This window comes from Hypanus sabinus, chromosome X1, assembly GCF_030144855.1.
Source record: "Hypanus sabinus isolate sHypSab1 chromosome X1, sHypSab1.hap1, whole genome shotgun sequence".
NCBI classification, from domain to species: Eukaryota; Metazoa; Chordata; class Chondrichthyes; order Myliobatiformes; family Dasyatidae; genus Hypanus; species Hypanus sabinus.
In genome coordinates, this window is record NC_082738.1 from 48,023,915 (window position 1) to 48,045,314 (window position 21,400).

The following is a 21,400-nucleotide window of genomic DNA, read 5'->3' on the forward strand; positions in this document are numbered from 1 at the left end:
TCTTCCCCCTTCCCTTCCAGTCCTGATGAAGGGTCTCAGCACGAAACATCAACTACTTATTCCCCTCCTGACCTGCTGAGTTCCTTCAGCATTTTGCGTATTGCTTGATGATGAACGGGCTCTGGTGTCAAGGTTACTCCTTGCACAATATTGTTTGATGAAAGGGGAGAAAAACATTCTGAAGTAATCTTTGAAGATCAAAATTATCATCCAGTCTTTTCTTTTGATAGGTTACCATACTATTGGAAGATTTGCATCTGAATATCATTTTAGAACCCTTAGGTTCCTTAGGTGGAAAAATTTGGGAGACAAGCTTAATTCACTCTATGGATTGCTTCCAAAGAGAAGAGTAAAGTACAATAGAAAGTAAATAAAAAGGTTATTGATGTTACTATGATTTATGACCAGAAGTGCTGAGTTGAACATCTGGAGTACAATTCAACTCAGAAATGTCTGTAATCATGTTCCAACCAGAAGTTAGTTAATTTTTATTTTCTGGCACTTAAGTAATTGACATGTGATTGGACTTTGTATTCTGAATAACTATTTGATGCCATTGATTTATTATTTTTAGATTAATTAAGGAGCTTAATTTCTTTACTTTCTAATCAAATTAAATAATTGGTATCTTTCTGATTTATTTTGGGGATATGACCAGCCCCGCTGGGCAAGGGGTGGCATGTATTTATTTATTCTGGCAGTTATACTCACAATCTAAAAGAGAAGAAATCCTTTTACCTTCCAGGTCAATTATTTGGCTTTGTGCTCGCTGACACTCTGTTACACGGGAAGAAATCTTCACGTCTGATGCAGAGTCAGTGCAGCTTAGTTAAAAGGGGGGTATCTGTATGAGAGGCTGGAGGAGAAGGGTCCTTCGTATCATGCACACCAATCCATGGTATGTGGTTCTCCACACGTGGTGTTTTTTGAAAGGATCTGCATGATATTTGGATATCCAGGTCTGTGTGGGCCTTGTTAATTGCTGCTTGACTGCATTTTCAAAGGTGTAGCAAATACTGGTGATGAAAGTTCAATTTTTCACTCTTATTTCCAAAAAAAGATTTTTAGAATAGTACAATAAGGCAACAGAGAGATTTAATGAGAGCACAGTTATCAATGTGGTGCATGTAGACTTTGAGTCGGGTTTTGAAAAGACGTCACATAATAGCTTTGCTGTGACACCCTTTGGAGTGGGGTTTCAGGACAAGAGGTTACAGGTACAAAATAAAGGGGAAGGAATTTAAGGGATCATGGTAAAGATATTGCCTGCACAGCATGTGCTTAGAATCTGGATTTGGAGCCTATGGAGAAAGTTTCCATTGTGGCCTTCGTGATAAATTGAATCTGTACATGGTGAGGAAAGATGCGCTTATCTACAGAGAAAGAGTCAATGGATAGAACTACAGAGGTACTCTGGTAGATTTCATGCCATCATGGTGAGCCAAGATACCTCTGTATTGTAATCATTCTATGATTAATGTTTCACTAATTTACAGAAAACAACAATTTCAATAGGACAAAAGTGACATCGGACAATGTTACTGAATGTGCTTTAAGTGACGAACTGGGCCAGTCCAGAGCAGAAGAGTCAGTATTTTAAAATCTTAACAACTGTATTCTCTTTTGTTAAAATAAGTGCATTATAATTTGGAACAAAGCATGATTCTAATTTGTGCAAAATATTTTAATTTGTGATAAATCCAACACACATGTGCATTTTCTTGCAGGATTCAAATATAATTCAAATTCCTTGCCAGCAAGGAAAGTGAGTACAGGTCTTAACCAGTTATGTAGTTGTAGTTTTTAGAAAATAGTCCAGGTATACTAATGGCTTCCATGCAGACTATTGCCATTTCTTAGAAAACAAAGGAATGAGGCTGTTATTCTTAATTATGTATGTATAGAATTATTTAAAAATGTTTTGAAGTATTTCATTATGTTTTAAATGATTGTACTAATTCAACTTTTTAATTGCTTGTTTCCTTCATAATTTACGAATACTGTATGTACTTCTAAACATTAGAGATTTCAGGCCAATGATCTTTTGTGAGAATGTTAACTTGCTTTTTCTGTCTACAACATTGTTTATATTTCAGATTTCCACAATGTACAGTAATTCACTTCTAAGTAACAGTTAGCTTTGTATCATGGAAGATTCTGCAAGTAATAGCACTTTGAGCCATTGGAAGTTGATTTTTCTCCAAACTTTAGCTTTGAGCTCATTTTTTTTAAACATTGTATTCATTTCTCATGGTTTAATACCTCTGATTTCACTCAGGCCCAGTAAGGAAAGTACAAGATATTCAGTAGCCCAGCCCTATCTTTGTACTGTAAGTTTATGCAGGGAGTTGGGAAAGGTGGTGGCCAGATCACAAAATCAGACCATACAGTTTGTTGGATAGCTTGTTCAGCTCAGAGAAAAGGCTCCTCCTTATGGATTTAACCTCTGTCAGCCACAATCAGCTATCAAGTTTCCTGAGACCTAGGAAACCAGACATCCTATGGTTAAAAATAGAATGACTGTTAAAATGCAGGCAGGTGGGCTTATTATAATACATAAATGATCTAGCTGTCTAACCAAAAGCAGAGTAGCTGCTCAGCCTTTTCTCAACCACTTCAAAACAGGATGCTGGTGGGTTCGATTCTGAGCACAGTTTTTATTTTGCATTTAAACCTTTGATATGGCCTATTTTTGGGAGTTAGGATTCATCCATTTAATTAGGTTGATGTATTTATTTTTTTCCCACTTCTCTGCCCAAAAGGTTGAGATAACTAAAGTTCAACAAAGTTCATCCCCATCTTGATAAACAAAATTTTTCAGAGGCTGACTGGAAGAGTTTTTTTCCCTCTGCCTAATCAAGTGGTTTGCTCTCTTTACTGATAAAAGAAATGACAACTACTTAAACTAGATGAACCGAGTTCAAAGTTGTGAACCTTTAATACTCCTTTGCAAGATATTGTTTTCTTCATAGGGCCCCTGCCTCCTCCTTCTTCAATCCTGACGAAGGGTCTTGGCCCGAAACGTTGACTGCTCATTTCAATGGATGCTGCCCGATCTGCTGAGTTCATCCAGCTTTTGTACGTGTTGATTTGACCACAGCATCTGCAGTGTACTTTGTGCTTACCGTTTTCTTAGGCTTCCATTTGGAATTGCATCAGCTCCTGAAGTCTACCATAAAACCATTCATGTTATATGAGCACATTGAGGGCGTAGATACTTCCATGGACAATATTATTGTTTGGGGATCATTTAAACAAGAGCATGACGCCAGATTCAGACAAGTCTTAGAGGCAACACGCAAGGCAAACCTGAAGTTGAATAATGACAAATATCAGCTAGGAGTGACTGAACTTACCTTTGTGGATAATGTCATCAGCAATGAGGGTGTGCGTCCTGATCCATTGAAGGTTTCTGCTATTGAGAACATGCCAAGACCACAATGTAAAAAGGATGTTCAAAGGTTTATGGGAATGGTCAACTACATGGGAAGATTCATACCCAATCTTTTGGAACAGCTTGTTCCATTGAGGCAGCTAACAGAAAAGAAAAATGAATGGAGCTGGAGTCATAAACAGGAGAAGGCATGGCAAAGTCTCAAGGAAGTGCTCACCAAAGAACCTGTGTTGAAATTCTATGATGCTGAGAGACCCATCAAAATCTCATGTGATGCATCTCAAGCAGGCTTAGGGGCAGTATTACTCCAAAAACGTGATCTGGAAAGGCTACCAGTGGCATATGCATCTCCTGCATTATCCGATCCAGAAACAAGGTATGCCCAAATTGAAAAAGAATTGCTCAGCATTATGTTTGCTTGCGAGAGATTTCATCAGTTTGTATCAGGGCAATCTACTGATGTTGAAACTGATCATAAGACTCTGATTGCATTGTTTAACAAACCTTTAAGTGACTATCCTTTGTGAATTCAGCGAATGATGATCAAATTGCAAAGATATGCATTGAATGTGTCATTAGTACACATTCATGTACATGGCTGACACACCTTCCAGAGCTGTGGACCCAACAACAAAAAACAGGGACATGTCTTGAGACAGAGAAGGACAAAATTCTGAGTCAGGTAATACAAGTGGTGATGGATGGATGACCAGATAATAAGCATGACTTTACCTCAGAAGTACAAGAATATTGGAACCACAGATCAAAACTTTATGTTGCGGATGGGATATTGTGCAAGGCAGCAGAATTGTGATTCTTAAAAGTCTCTGAAAAAAATGCTTGGGAAAATTCATGAAGGTCACCTAGGTATTGAAAAGTGTAAGGGAAGGGCACAGGAAGTGATGTTTTGGCCCAGGATAAATCAAAAAATTGCTGAATTGGTGTCTTCTTGTCTAATATGCTTTAACTACCAACCTAGCAACCCTAAGGAGCCACTGCATCCACATCCTCGTCCTCAGAGATCTTATCAGAAGGTAGGCATTGATCTGTTTGTAACTGACAACAAAGATTATCTATTAATAACAGATTACTACTCCTTGTATCCTGAAGTATGTGGTTTGGGCAGAACAACAGCAGAGAATATAATTACATGCATGAAATCAGTTTTTTCCAGACATGGTGTACCTGATGAAGTTTTCACAGACAATGGTCCACAATTCAATGGTGAATGCATGAGACATTTTGCTCAGGAATGGGGCTTTGTTTATACAACATCTAGTCTGTTTTCCCCTCAGTCGAATGGATTAGTTGAGAAGTCGGTAGGAATTATTAAGAAAGTGATGCACAAAGCAAAAGATAGTGATTGTGATTTTTATAGTATTGTTAGCCTATCGCAGTACTCCACTGGAATGTGGATTTTCACCTGCTCAGCTCTTGATGGGATGCCGTTTGAGATCCAATCTGCCAATAGATGAGAGCCTTCTGAGATCAGAGGGAGGTGAACAAGTGAAAAGGTGGAGAGATGAACACAAAGTAAAGCAGAAAACATATTTTGATAGATGTTCTCCTCCATTACCTGAACTGCACCAAGGAGATGAAGTGAGGATACAAGACAAAATGAACACATGGACACAGAAAGCTACAGTACTTGAAGAAATACAACCCGGATCATACATGGTCCAAACAGAAGGAACAGTGTTAAGAAGAAATCGCAAAGACCTTAAGAAAGAGCCAACTTTAGAGTTTTGGTTAACTTATGCAGACCAGATGAAACATGAAAATAATAATGAAATACAAGAACTGTATGAACCACTTAGAAGGTGGGGTTTAGAACCACTACTAGTGTTCGTAAACGCCCAGAGAGAATGATAGAGACAAGTTAAATTATGCATTTGTTTTGATTAATGTTGCTAATTGTTTTTCTTTTTAAGGAAAGGAAGATATGGTGATATCACGTGTCACGTGTAGGAATGTGATTGGACAGAATTCGGAGCATGCGCAGAAGTGACAGAATGATCTAGAAGCTTGTATGTTAAAACATGGTTGCTGTTTGCTGTTAAAGTTCTAGTTATGTTCTCCAGAATATGTTTCTTTATGAGTAACCCACGGTACATATAGAGAACACAACAGATGGGTGGGTTAGTAAGTCTACGGATGATACCAAGATTGGCGGAGTTGTGGATTGTGTAGAAGACTGGCAAAGAATACAACGCAATATAGATCAGTTGCAGATATGGACAGAGAACTGGTAGTTGGAGGTCAACCCAGATAAATGTGAGGTGTTGCAGCTTGGTAGGGCAAATGCAAGGAGACAGTACATTGTACAAGATCCTTAGCAGTGATGCTAAGCAGACAGATCTTGGGATCCAAGTTCATAGCTCATTGAAAGTGGCTACACAGGTCAATAAAGTGGTTAAAAAGGCTTATGGAATGCTTGTTTTTATTAGTCGAGGCATTGAGTTCAATGTCAGGAGGTTATGTTGCAACTTTATAAAACTCTGGTTATTGCATACAGTTCTATTTGACCCACTACAGAAAGGATGTTGATGCTTTACAGAGGGTGCAGCCTGGTTTAGAGGGGACAAGCTATCATGAGAGTCTGGATAAACTTTGGTTGTTTTCTCTGGAGGGCCAGAGGCTGAGGGGAGATCTGACAGAGTTTTTATAAGATGATGAGAGGCATAGATAAAGTTGATAGGGAGCATCTATTTTTCAGGTTCGAAATGTCTAATAACAGAGGGCATGCATTGAAGGTGAGAGAGGGTAGGTTCAAGGGGGATGTGAGGGCTAAGTTTTTTACTCAGAGAGTGTTGTGGATGCCTGGAATGTGCTGTCTGGTACGGTGGTAGAGGCAAATACATTAGAGACATTTAAGAGATGTTTGGATAGGCACATGGATGGAAAGAAGATGGAGGGGTGTGGACATGGTGTAGCTAGGAGGGATTAGTGTTTGAGTGTTTTTGATTTGCTTCCTAGCTGATTCGACACAACATTAAAGGCCAAATGCCTTGTTCCTATTCTGTACTGTTCTATGCTTTCTGTTCCAATGCTTGAAGATTCTGGTTTTGAAATCAGATCAACCTCTCCAATCTACTATGATAGGGTCTCTACAATGGTTATTCAAATGCAGAACCGTTTATTTCTGAACATTCTTAGGATTTTCCCATTTGTAAGCTCTTTTCTTTGTTTTTGATTTAACTCTGCAGTTTGTATCACAGACTCATAAATTTATGTCACAGGATAAAGTTATTTGCACCTTTCTGCCTAAGATAACAAGAAGATGAGCTACCAGAAATGATACCACCTCCCTACTCCCAATTGGCACCTCTGTACATTACAGCATTATCAAGTTCTCATCATTTGCTGCTTTCCTCAAAGATGTACACCGGGAAGACTGAGATAGCTGAAGTGTGACATTTTCAGGAAGTAACTACCGCAAAATATTAAGTAAGTGTTATATGCAGACCTTTCAAAATGTTGCAGATCAATGGATTACCCATGGTTTTGTTTATAGCTGTGGTGTTGTTTTACGAAGACAATGTATCGTATAATGCAAAACGCTGCTAAAATTGACTGTACTTCATTAAGGTCACAAAGTTTAATTGCAAAGCAAGCACACAATCAGATGAGTTGATTTAATTATTGTTTGCTCTAGCAATTTTGTAAACTCAAATCCACTCTTCAGTTCAGCCTAAAGTAGTTAATGTTTTAAGATTATGCTGCACCTATAGCAAAGTACAAAGTGGAGACAGCAGAGGCTGCAGATGCTGGAATCTGGAGCTACATCAGTTAAAATGAAGGGTCTCAATCTGAAATGTTTAATGTTAGTTTCCCTCAGCAGATGCTGCACAAGCCTGAGTCAAAGTACAAATTCAGGACAAGGACATCTACAGTTGAAGTCAGAAGTTTACATACACCTTAGCCAAATATATTTAAACTCAGTTTTTCACAATTCCTGACATTTAATCCTCGAAAACGTTCCCTGTCTTAGGTCAGTTAGGATCACTACATCATTTCAAGAATGTGAAATGTCAGAATAATAGTAGAGAGAATGATTTATTTCAGCTTTTATTTCTTTCATCACTTACCCAGTGGGTCAGAAGTTTACATACACTTTGTTAGTATTTGGTAGCATTGCTTTTAAATAGTTTAACTTGTGTCAAACGTTTTGGGTCGCCTTCCACAAGCTTCTCACAATAAGTTGCTGGAATTTTGTTCCATTCCTCCAGACAGAACTGGTGTAACTGAGTCAGGTTTGTAGGCCTCCTTGCTCGCACACGCTTTTTCAGTTCTGCCCATAAATTTTCTATCAGATTGAGGTCCGAGCTTTGTGAAGGCCACTCCAGTACCTTGACTTTGTTGTCGTTAAACAATTTTGCCACAATTTTGGAGATATGCTTGGGGTCATTGTCCATTTGGAAGACCCATTTGCGACCGAGCTTTGACTTCCTGGCTGACGTCTTGAGATGCTGCTTCAATATATCCACATAATTTTCCTTCCTCATGATGCCATCTATTTTGTGAAGTGCATCAGTCCCTCCTGCAGCAAAGCAGCCCCACAACATGATGCTGCCACCCCCATGCTTCACAGTTGGGATGGTGTTCTTCGGCTTGCAAGCCTCACCCTTTTTCCTCCAAACATAATGATGGTCATTATGGTCACCAGTTCAATTTTTATTTCATCAGACCAGAGGACATTTCTCCAAAAAGTAAGATCGTTGTCCCCATGTGCACTTGCAAACTGTAGTCTGGCTTTTTTATGGCGGTTTTGGAGCAGAGGCTTCTTCCTTGCTGAGCAGTCTTTCAGGTTATGTCGACATAGGACTCGTTTTACTGTGGATATAGATACTTGTCTACCTGTTTCCTCCAGCATCTTCACAAGGTCCTTTGCTGTTGTTCTGGGATTGAGTTGCACTTTTTGCGCCAAAGTACATTCATCTCTAGGAGACAGAATGCGTCTCCTTCCTGAGTGGTATGATGGCTGCATGGTCCCATGGTGTTTATACTTGTGTACTATTGTTTGTACAGATGAACGTTTCTACAGATTAACGTGTTTGGAAATTGCTCCCAAGGGTGAACCAGACTTGACATCATTTTCTGATCTCAATCCAATAGAAAATTTGTGGGCAGAACTGAAAAAGCGTGTGCGAGCAAGGAGGCCTACAAACCTGACTCAGTTACACCAGTTCTGTCTGGAGGAATGGAACAAAATTCCAGCAACTTATTGTGATAAGCTTGTGGAAGGCTACCCAAAACGTTTGACCCAAGTTAAACTATTTAAAGGCAATGCTACCAAATACTAACAAAGTGTATGTAAACCTCTGACCCACTGGGAAAGTGATGAAAGAAATAAAAGCTGAAATAAATCATTCTCTCTACTATTATTCTGACATTTCACTTTCTTAAAATAAAGGTGATCCTAACTGACCTCAGACAGGGAATGTTTTCTAGGATTAAATATCAGGAATTGTGAAAAACTGAGTTTAAATATATTTGGCTAAGATGTATGTAAACTTCTGACTTCAACCGTATTTGCACTTTAAGGAACCTTAAGGTAGAGAACTGAGGGCAAAATCGAGGGAGCTATTTGTGATTCAATTGAATATTATGATCAGAGGCTATAGGATTTATTCTTGGAAGGTTAGGATTGAATGCCTTTTTTATACTTATGTACTCATCTTTCAAAAGTAGGCTACATTTACAACAAATGATGTGCAAGTACATTACCTAATGCAAAGTACACGTAAATCCATTATTTAGAAAGCTCATGATGTAAAGAGCCTAGAACCACACCAAAGAATCATGTAAGATACCTATTTGTTAAATACATAATAAACACAAGAAAATCTGCAGATGCTGGAAATCCAAAGCAACACACACAAAATGCTGGAGGAACTCAGCAGGTCAGGGAGCATCTATGGAAAAGAGTAAACAGTCAATGTTTCGGGCCGAGACACTTCATCAGGACAATGAAGATATTAGACTTCGATCTTGGCACTGGAAAGTGAGGATATTTTGAGAAAACGAACTGTGGAATTGTGAATAATATATACACTGACTAGAGATCCTACTGAATTTGCAAGAGTAAAATATCTTTGCCACATAGAGAAATAATTATGGTTTCTTTTGCTGGACTGAATTTTAGCAAACGTTATAAATCCATGACTTAACGTAGGAAAGGGATGCCACAAGTAGATGGGCCTGACTAAATAATGAAATATTTTTGTTCAAAAATGCATTCCAAAATTCACTTTTCTGTCACCCCTTGTAAATCTTAATTTGAATGTTAATGTGGCTTACGCAGGATCTGAGCTCTTTGTATACAGACATGAACAATGCTGACAAATCCATGAAAGGCAAATTTTAGACCTAACCTCTTAGTGATGAAACACATAGAACTGTGCAGATGCCTTAGGCACATATATATATAGCCAGGGTGCCTCAGACATTTGCACAATACTACAGTATTTTATGTATTGCACTGTACTGCTGCAAAAAAAAAACAAATTTCATGACAGATGTGAGTGATGATAAATCTGATTCTGATATGGGTCTCTATTGTGGACTGAACATGGGAAGGGAGTGGGAAACACCAGAGAGACATTCTGGAGTAATCAATAAACCTATTGTTTGGAATCAAATGACCTTTCCTGGTGTCTCAGGACTGGGTGTGTCTGCACCCACACCTTTCCCTGCCCCTGGCATTCCTTCTCTGCCACCTGTCCAACAACCCCCCACGGCACTCCATTCTCACCATTCCCAATATGTTTTGCCCCCATTATATTTACAAACTTGCTTTCTGCTCTACATTGACAAATAAAGCACTGTGCAAAAGTCTTAGGCACCCTAGCTATACCTATGTGTGCCTGAGACCTTTGCACAGTTCTGTATTGCATTTTTTGTCATGTTATTAAACTTAGTTCAGAATTTTTAAAATATACATTAAAAATTGAACTTGAAATGTTCTTCACTGCAAATGTGAAGAACTTAGTTGTAGATCTGAAAGACTTATGATCCTGTATAAACTGAGATAATGAAAAATGATTTTTTTTTACAACTTCACCTAAAGAACACCATTACAGAATGTTATGGACAGTGATTAGAATATTTTTAATATAATCAATGTGTGAATAATGCTACAATAGGCTTAAAATGAGATATTGCACAGTAGAAAGTGGAATGAATTTTCAAATTCTAAGGAGTGTTACAGTGAACCTCCAATACACTGACAATCCTTGCTGTAATGAATTTTATCACTGAACTGAATTATTTTTGCCTTCAGGCTTCTTTAACAGCATGCAGGATCATTTCCACTGAGATGCTGTAACTGATGGTTCATGATGCAAAATGGAAAAGACCCTATTAACATAATGGTACTTCATTCAAGTTGCCAGAGGTAGTACAAGATGTTCAGAATGAAATGAACACTTATGATAGTTTTATATACAGAAGATATGAAATATATTGTATGCAGAGTTGTTATAGAGCAGGCTTATTTTTAATTGCTTTATTTTTATAACAAACTTATTTTATTTTCCAGAGGAAAATGTTTAAACTCACATATCTTTTTCTTTCATTAATGTCTTTTTTTCCTGTTCTTCAAAGCACCAATTTAAAAAAAAGACAGTGATCAAAATAATGTTTACTTGCAATACAAAGAAAACTTTGAGATTTAATCCTCAAAATTTTGGATTTTGGAAAATAAGTGTAATTGGAAAACTACTTCATTATGAGAAAGGTTGCAAATTATGCCAAGGCTTGACATAACCTTAAATTCAGATCATTTTCTAAATGACTTTTAGTTTTGTTTTTGCTGTTTCTATCTTCCAAATGACTAGAGTGAGGTAGACCTTTTCAATACATACGAGAATGTTTACTCTCTGGAAGCCTTGTATTATAACAACACTGAAGCTTAATTTTTTAACTCAAAAAGAATATGCCACTATCTAGAGCCAAATTCACGAAGATACTGAACTCAGACTGATATCAATGTATAAAATCCTTGCAGCTTTGATTACTACTTTTGGCGCAATAAAATGTGCAAATCCAATTTGCCTTGATATCATATCCCTGCTATTTTAAAGGCAGCCAACTTCCCTCACACCACTCCCAGCACAAACTACCTATTCATTATGTATTTCAACAATACAACTTTGTCATCTGAACCCCGATGTCTAATAAACTATCTTTCTTTTATCCCCACTGTAGCATCTAATGTGACCTTCCAGATGAATCTGTTTTATCAATGCTTATATTGTCAGTGATCTTCTGAGCTTTCCTATCCATTTCCAACAGTACAATCCTTTAAAAATATTGTGATATTGGAGACTATGTATAATTATAACTGTCCTTGTGCCAAAATATTTCCCATTGTAGCCAGCTATAATACTCTCTCACTTAGAAGTAGCTGATATTCACTTTACCACCTCAGGTTTACAGTTTTAGCTGTGGCAAGATTCAAAGAATTGCTTAAAAAATCTATAAAAAGAAGCATAAAGAACAGAAGCAGGATAAGACTATAGGCCACTGAAACCTGTCCCAAAATTTAATACCATAGCTGATGTCTTGCCTCAGAACAATGTTCCTGCACTAATCCCATGTCTCGTGATCTCCCTAATACTTAATCTGCCCCAAATATACTCAGCAAATGAACCTCTGTGGCCCTTGAGTACAGACTTCCAAAAATTCATTACTTGATAAAGTATTATCTTCGTCTCTTAGTTGTAAATGGCTGACCCTTTATTTTGAACCCTGTTCCTAGACACCAGAGTCAGGGGAAAATCTGTTGAGTCCTGTAACTAATTTACATATTTCAATTAAATCACTTCTCATTCTTCTAAATCAGGTAGAATGCAGGCACAAACACAAGAAAACCTGCAGATGCTGGAAATCCTTGCAACACTTTGCAGTCCTGATGAAGGGTCTCAACCCAAAACTTCGACTGTTTACTCTTTTCCACAGATGCTGCCTGGCCTGCTGAGTTCCTCCAGCATTTTGTATGCGTTGAGTACAGGCACAATCTACTTAATCTCTCTCGTCATGACAAACCAGCCTCCCCATTAATAATCTGCTAAACCCCTGCTGCACCCTCTTTATTATAAATAAAACATTTGTATATTCTTTCTTAAGGAGACCTGAGCTGTATCCAATTTTCCAGATATATAATCAGAAATGAATCAGATTAATATCACTGGCGTATGTCATGAAATAAGTAATCCAAAAAGAGAGCCAAAGAAAGAGAGGTGGTGTACAAAGTACATAGGTTCATTGTTGGTTTGTCCATTCAGAAATCTGATAGTGAAGGGGAAGAAACCGTTCCTAAGACATTGATGGTAGCAATGAGAACAGGGCATGTCTTGTGTGATGCGGGCTGTTCCTCAGGAGCCAGGTCTGACATTACTGCTTTTCATGCTGAATCAAGCTTTACACTTGGGTGCACAGGGCATGATTTAAAAACCTGCAGACTATACCATCTGTGAACATGTGATAGACATTAGGAAATTAGGGCTAAGGGTGCAAAAGTGGACATTCATGTAACAGATGGAACTTAGATCATAAGATATAGGAGCAATATTAGGTCATTCAGTCCATCATGTCTGCTCCGCCAAATTTAATGCAAATAGGCATGAAATAAACCACAATTGAATATTTCCTCTGAAAGACTGACTTCGCGCCCACAGCTTCCAGTCATAAAATGTACAGGCCCTCTTCACCTTCTTCCCAATATCTATGAGAAACATTGACCTAATAGATTCATTTCAATATGTTCTCATCCCACACAAGTTATTTCTTTCTACCTTCACTACCTTTTCTTCCCTGGGTGAGACAATTCCCACCTACATTCATGACACAGCTGATGCTCTCTATTGCTCTGATGGTTTGTGGTTTCCCAGAGCAAACCATCTTATTTTCACAATGGACTTCACAGTGCCTACATCTCTATCCTCTACCAGGATGACCAGAGGGTCCTTTGCTTCAATCTTGAACTATAGTCCAATCATCCCCCCCCCCCCGCAGTTTTTATTCTCATATTGAACAAGTCCTCCTGCAACTCCTTTGCCACTTTTTCCTGTACACTGATGATTGTGTTGGTACAACGCTATGCCTTGCACAGAACTCGAACTTTTCATCACCTATTCTGCAAACATTGCACTTTCACATAACCTCTGACTCTTCCTTTTCCATTCTTGACTTCCCTATCACTATGTCAGGGACAAGTTAATGACAAATATCCATTACAAGTTCCGACTTCCATAGCTATCTTGACTATACCTGCTCTCACCTTGCTGTCTGTAAAAACACCATTCCATTATTACAGTTTCTTCAGCTCTGTTGTATCTATCTGACAACAACACGCAATACCAGTATTTGTGAGATAGCATCCTTTCTCCTGAATTGTGGTTTTCCATTCACCACACCAGACTGAGCACTCAAAAGATCTGTAGTTTCTGCCACCAACAAACAGATAAAGCTATTAAGAGAAATTATTTCCACTGTGAAAATGATCAAGAATCAGACCAAGCAGATGTTACAAATAAAGCGAAAGTATCATTTAGGAAATATTTTTCACTAAGTACTTTTGATATAAAGTTCATTGCCTGAAAGGATGGTGGATGCTGACTTAATCGTGGCTTTCAAAAACGGAATTAGATTATAGTTGTGGAAAAATCATTTGCTAAACTGCAGAGATGTATCAGTGAATGAGATGCTCTTATAAACAGCCAACTCACCACTTCCTGTGCTACAATGATTCTATTCGAAAGATTTTTTAAAAAGTTATAAAACATTAAGATAAAGGATCACATATGAACACTGCTCACCTCCCTGAAGTCAATGACCAGCTCTTTTGTTTTGCTGACATTGATTTTTGTCACACCATCATGTCTCCAGGCTTTCTATCTCCTTCCTGTACTCCAACTTATCATTATTTGACACAGGGTCTGCAGTGGTATCATCTGCAGACATGGATTGAGTTAGAGCAGAATATGGCAATGCAGTCATGATTGTACAAGGAGTAGGAGGGAGGAAGCAACCTTGTGGAGCACCAGTGTTGAAGATAATCATGGCTGAGGTGTTGCTATCTATCCCTAATGATTGTGATCTGTTGGTCAGGAAGTCAAGGATCAAATGACAAAGGGAGGTGCCGAGTCCCACATCTAGGAGTTTGGAGAAGCATTTGCTCAGAATTGTAGTACTGAAGACAGAGGTGTAGTCCATAAGACATAGGAACAGGATTAGGCCATTTGTTTTCCCCATGACCACGTGGGTTTCCTCCCCCAGTACGAAGACATACCAGTTGGTAGGTTAATTGGTCATTATAAATTGTCTTGAGATTAGGCTTGGATTAAGTTGGGCAATTATCACTGGGCTGTGCAGATCGAAGGGCCAGAAGGGCTTATTCTGCGTTGTATCTCAATAAATAGATTTGGCCCATCATGTCTGCTCATAGCTAATTTATTTTCCCTCTCAACCCCATTCTTCCCATAACTGTTCACACCATTACTCATCTTCACCTCTGTTCTAAATGGACATCCTTGTATTCTGAAGCTGTGCTCTTTGGTCCTAAACTCTCCCACTATTGAAAAGATCCGCTCCATGTCCACTCTATCTAGGCCTTCCAATATTTAGTAAGCTTTAATGAAATTTCCACCTCCCCCCACCACAGATTCTTTTAAACTCTAGTGAGTACAGGTGCAGAACCATCAAATACTCTAATGCAGGTAGGTATCTTTGTTCAGATGCTCCAAAGATGAGCGTAGGGCCAGTGAGATGGCATCTGCCATAGATCTGTTTCAGCGGTAGGTGAATTGCAGTAGGTTAAGATTGTTGAGGAGATTGGAGTTACTGTGGGCCAGATGTGCTTCATTGTGGATGTCTCATTCACTGGGAGGTAGACATTAAAGCACAATACTTTGTCTTCTTAAGTACCTAGATGATGGTGGTCTTCTTAAAACATTAGAACCTCAAATTAAAGCAGAGAGGGGTTTAAAAATATCTGCAATTGCCCCTGCCAGCTGATCTGCATAGGATCTAAGGAAACTATCAGGAGCACTATCCAGCTCAGATTCTTTCCATAGCTTCACTCTCCAGAAGACTGATTTTATGTCCACAACAGTGACTGTGTGTTCTGATGTATGGGAGGCTGTTGGGGTGGTTTATAACATGGCAAATTGAATAGCACTTGATAAACCAATATGTTAAGCATATAATATGTGCATAGTTATCTTGCTAAGGTGTGCTTTGCCTATGCACCTTTCCTTGACTTAATACTTAGCAAGCAACGAACTGCAGTATTTTGCCTTTTAGATCACTGACTCTCAAATGGCTTTATACCAGCTGGGTAGCCTCCAACCTGATGGCATGAACATTGAATTCTCCAACTTCATTAATACCCCTCCCCCCTCTTACCCCATCCCTGATATATTTAGTCCCCCCCCCACTTTTTCCTTCTCTCTTTCTGCCCATCACTCTGCCTGTTCTGCATCTCCCTCTGGTGCTCCCCTCCTCCTTTCTCCCTAAGCCTCCTGCCCCATGATCCTTTCCCTTCTCTAGCTCTGTATCCCTTTTGCCATCACCTTTTCGGCTCTCAGCTTCACCCCACCCCCTCCGGTCTTCTCCTATCATTTTGCATTTCCCCTTCTACTTTCAAATCTCTTACTATCTTTCCTTTCACACCCGAAACGTCGACATTGCTTCTCCCTATAGATGCTGCCTGGCCTGCTGCGTTCCACCAGCATTTCGTGTGTTGCTTGAATTTCCAGCATTTGGCAAATTTCCTCATGTTGGCTTTTCCTTCTTTGCTGTTATGAAAACACCTGACATCTACTCAGCATTGAATTCAAGACATGACGCTCATTTAGAAGTGCGTAGCTTTCTAATAGAGGCTACATCAAGTCCATGTAACTGATTTGTTAGGTCTGCAGGTGAACAAACTACGAGCAAGAAGTTTGTTATTGGGGGTGACATATTCCTTTTAATCTGCTGATTCAAGTTTTAGTAAACAAAACAGTGGTGGTAACCACACATCATCTAGCAGTCAAAGTGTGAAAGAGTGGTGCTACCTTTGAGAGTAAGTTTCTACAATCAGAAGAAATTATAGTCAGGCTAAGCTCAATGAATGATTCTATCATTTATACATCTGAGGCTGCTGGAAATCCAGAGCAACACATAAAATGCTGGACGAACTCAGGTCAGGCAGCATCTATGGAAACAAATAACCAGTTGACATTTCAGGCTGAGATTAGTGTAGCAGTTAGTATGATGCAAGGCTGCATTTCGTATCGTAAGTTTGTGGAACTATCAAGAATTAAAAAAGGAACAAAGATAGTTGTGAGTAGGTTGTCATTCAATGTATGCCATACTCAGGAACACGTGTCCATTTTAATTCATCTGTTGGGTCTTCTTGGAAGTAGAGCCATTTACAAGTAATCTTAACAGGTACCTTGCAAAACCTAATGCTACAACTTAGAGGAAATTTCCAACACTTCCTCGTATATCAAATCAAGTACAATTTAAAAAAAAGTAAGTGCAAAAAAAAAGTCAAATATAGCCTTGAACCAAGAAAAGTGAACAGAAAAACATGGCCATTATAAGGGCAAGATGCACATTAAAATAACATTAACTTACTAACCATTTATAGTCAGCTTTGGAAAACTGAACATTTCTGATTTTTATTAACTACTTTTTTTTTGTTTCCATCAGTTACTATTCAAGTAGAACAGGGGTTCCCAATCTTTTTTTTAATGTCATGAACCAGTATCATTAAGCAAGAGGTCTGTGGACCCCAGGTGGGGAACCCCAACACAAGAGAATCACTTAGCAACCATGGGGAGCATTGAAATCTGTCTGAATGTCAGTACTCACCTAATAAAAAAGCTATTTGAATATTTCCAGACTACCTATTCATTGTTGAGCTCATAAGTCAGACAACAACCATATTACATACACGTTTACAAAGTGTCCAAAACTTTCAAAATACTGGCTTCTCTGAGTAAGGTACTAACTTGAAATTGAGCCAAAACACAGTAACCTTTACTTCTCAAGCTACAATATGTCTGATTAACAGTTTTGACAACAACTATACTGATGACATTCTAGGGGAAATTCATCCTATCAAAAAAAAAGGAACAAATGTGAGACAATTCTTGAACACTGGAATTGTCAAACATAATTAGTAGCTAAATTTTGAGTACAAAATGGCTTTGTTCTATTTGGCAAGACAAAATTCACCTGCACAGTTTATTGCAATAGTAATAATTTTGATTCTCATATTACAATACCTTTCAATCTATACTCCTTTAAATGGTTAATTTCAACAGTTCCAAAACTCACCAGTTTCTAACCAAGTTGTAACATTGTCGTATCAAAAATGTCTCCAATAGAAATATTGCAAGCAGAAGTTGAATTCCAGCAATCCCGTTGTAGTGTAATAAATGGGATCCTTTCCATTCATCAAGAGTAGCGACTAACAGTTAACCACAAAGTAACCTGCCCATTGATTGGGGGACAATAAAAGGAGAAAGGTGTCCTCATTATTGCCTCAGTTTACTCAAACTACTCTCCTCTTTAAAGTTACAACCAATCAGCTAAGGACACACCTTTATTACATCTCTAGTCACACTTATTCCATCAGAGACCAATAGCAACTGAAAAGGCCTTTAAAATGATAAATCCCCAAACTTTAAGCTCCAGATCCATAGATATTAAAAAAAATAATTTTGCAGAATGCTCAACCACTAATGGAAAGAACTACTAAGCTCCCAAATTATTTGTTCGTTATTAAACACAAGAATTTAAAGACACTAATTTTATTTTTTAAATTCATTTAGTGCCATGTAAAAGGTACATTGTGTTGTGTTTTTCTTTACAAATTTCACCTCAATCTTAATACCCACGTTTTTCCTTGGGAAGTACAGCCAAGATGTTGTTGCCACATTTTATAACAGAAATTTGAAACATACTTACTTCAAGCAACACACACAAAATGCTGGTGAAACACAGCAGGCCAGGCAACATCTATGGGAAGAAGCACAGTCAACGTTTGGGGCCAAGACTAACGGAAAGAAAAGACAAAGAGTCTCGGCCCCAAACGTCGACTGTGCTTCTCCCTATAGATGCTGCCTGGCCTGCTGCATTCCACCAGCATTTTGTGTGTTGCTTGAATTTCCAGCATCTGCGGATTTCGTGTTAACATTGGTTACTTGCTAGTTTGGTTTGCCCCATATAATTCCCACAATAAATGGAACAATTTGAGAAAAAAAGTGGATCAATACACAAAGTTACACATTTAAGGGCTTTCACAAAAGAAAAACATTAACAGGAATAGCCAATGCTCCTGAACAATTGAATAGTCGAGTCAAATATTAAAAGGTGATAAAATCAACAAATAGAGGGATAACTACCCACTGGTTTAGAACAGCCATTGAAAATCCATGCATTTTTTTTAAATATCCATAATTTAATGGTTTGGACAGATCTTCCTCTAAACAGAGGATTGTGTACCATAGGCATTATACATTTGGCAACATTTCAGAAAATCAGGTCTACAATCAACTGACAGAAAGTAACTTAACATACTGGTTTAAAAAAAATCACATCCCCAAAATAAAACCCATGTTATTAAAAAGTGTAGAGAATTCATCTCCTCTACCTGCCTATAGTTTGGTTCAGATTACACACGTAGCAAAATGTGGCTGGGGAAAGACTTGTATAAAACACAAGTTAAAGTTATTTCCAACTTTCTGCAAAGGCAGATGCTAAAAATGTAAAAAGGGGGAAAAAAGTTATCCTAACCCAAATTTCAAAATAAGCCAATTAGATCGTGTCAAATAAACAGAATCCAAAACAAATCTAGAATTTGTACAGACTAAAAATATGGTCGTTTTTAGATTTGTAACCCGAGTTCACGTTTTAATCATTTTCCGACAGTCTATTTTTCCGTTTATACTGTTCGTTTTCTTCCTGGAGCTCGAGGTTTTCGGCTCTCAGTCTCTCAATCTCTCCTTCCAGTTCTCTGATCTTGTTTTCCATCACCTCGTTACCCCGGGCCAGTTTCTTCCCTTCCAAGCGACACCGCAGCCGGTTGTTCTCATCCTCCAGCCTGGACAGACACTTCTCCAGCTCCAGGTATTCCCGAATCAGCTCCTGCTTGGTCATGTTCTGCAGGCTCTCTGCGTGATACTTCTCGTAAGTTTCGGAGAAGTCTCTCTGCAGGAATTCGCTGCCGTTGCCTCCCATGCCATCACTGCCGCTGTCCTGATCCTCCTCTTCCAGCTCTTCTTCCTCGCTCGTCTCATCCGACTTGTTGACACGTTTAGGGCAGACGCCGGTGTTGAGGTCGGGCTCCTCCTGGTTGTGTTCCTCCATGAGGAACTGGGTGGTGTTGTAAGGAGCCACGGTGAAACCTTTCGCGAACATCTCGGCCCGGGTCTTGGCCGCCCGTACGCTCTCTCTCTCATCCAGCTGTTTCTTCTCCTCCCAAGATAGCTTGAAGTAGGGCTTCCAGCGACGCTTCTTCTTGGACGGTCGCCTCCGGTGTCTCCTCTTGCCACCACCTCCTCCGCTGCTGCCTCCTCCCCCTCCTCCTCCTCCTACCACGGCTGGAGTTCCTCCTCCTCCGCCGCTGCCACCGCCTCCTTGCGCTGGGACGACAAGCTCAGTTTCGGCGTCACTCGCGCACTCGAGCGGCGCTCGCCCTCTGCTGTCACGGCTCGGATCGGCCTGCATCCCCGGCACGACGCCAGGGCCAACGGTTGGTGACCGATGTGCCAGCTTCAGCGGCTGTCCACCTGAACTCTGACTCCGCTCGCCCTCCCCGATCCGGGCCATCAAGTTATCAGTTCCCGCAGAAACCACTGGCCCACTCATAGTCACTCAGCGCCAAGCGAGAGGTTGTTGTCTTTTATGCATAAAATAAAGGAAAATATGAAGTACCAACTAACGAGTCCACTCTCCTCCAAGTCGTCTTCTCACATACACCTCGCCACCCTTTCACTCCTCAACTGCTGCTGCTGTTGCCTGAGGTGGCCTTTATATACGAGCAGTGACGTACAATGCGCATGGCCTGACGCGCTTCGGCTGACAGGATTTGTAGTTCTATTTCTCCCCACCCCCAACACAAGCTGCTGAAAAGCAAACTATAGCCCCCACAACCCCCAGCGAGAAACTGTGGTCACTCAATTACGAATGGGAACTGAAAACCCACCTATTTTCGATGTTGATTGGTAGAGTTTGCTCAAAGTTGGCAACCTGCCAGCTAAGAAGCGACGCCTTACTGCCCCTTTCCTTTGTCAATCTTAGATTGACACCAAGAGACCGCCTATCTAATGTTTTTGGTTTGAATAGGGGAGAAATATCCTTACGCTCGGCACATAGGCGACTTCACCACTATTTGTAGAGGGAGGAGTTAATAAAAGATGAAAATCAAATTAGAAATACGCTTGATAATAGTTTTCTTAACGAAAATCATTACTTCTGTGAGTTTAATTTATTCATGAATAGTTTTAACACTCGTCTAATTTAAATATGCATTACATAATATTCTTCATATTTTTAATTACTCCACGAAGAGTAAGTTGTCCCAAACCGTCACGTAGTCGCTGTTAAGGCGCCCAGAGCCGAAGATTTGGTAGGGCTGAGATACCAGCCAATCGATATAGGAGGGATGCTGTTATTTCGGCAGTCTTCCTTTTCTATTCCTGCCCAAAGTCCAGGCTGTAAAATGAGACTCGTCACCCGGCATTTCCGAGGTTGCAAGGGATTGCCTCCCGTCAGCGGAGGGATATTGGTCGGGAGCGTTACCGGGAGGCAGAATGATCAATCGGCCTTAAAGCGTCGCCATCAGCGAAATAAAAGCTCAGCCTAACAAAATGGAGGGGCAATAGCTTTGTAAAGGCAATTTCTTTGGCCTAGCCTTTCGATGCAGATCCCATGTCACGGATCGGATACCGAGCCGATAGTGGACGTCGCGAGCCGAGCCCGGCTAGCCCCGGTCTTGCGCCCAGACCG

At 39.6% G+C, this 21,400-nt stretch overlaps 1 protein-coding gene across 1 annotated transcript; it reads right to left on the reverse strand.

Moving 5' to 3' along the window:
• Positions 1–16,375: 16,375 nt before the first annotated feature.
• On the reverse strand, positions 16,376–20,424 carry LOC132384923 (protein HEXIM1-like). Its single transcript, XM_059956564.1, has one exon. It carries the CDS (start codon positions 20,258–20,260, stop codon positions 19,304–19,306), a length of 957 nt encoding a protein of 318 aa, XP_059812547.1. The 5' UTR covers positions 20,261–20,424; the 3' UTR covers positions 16,376–19,303.
• Positions 20,425–21,400: the final 976 nt, after the last annotated feature.

Excerpts from the sequence above, each read along its gene's own strand:
- LOC132384923 (XM_059956564.1), bottom strand. The coding sequence starts at position 20,260 with ATGAGTGGGCCAGTGGTTTCTGCGGGAACTGATAACTTGATGGCCCGG.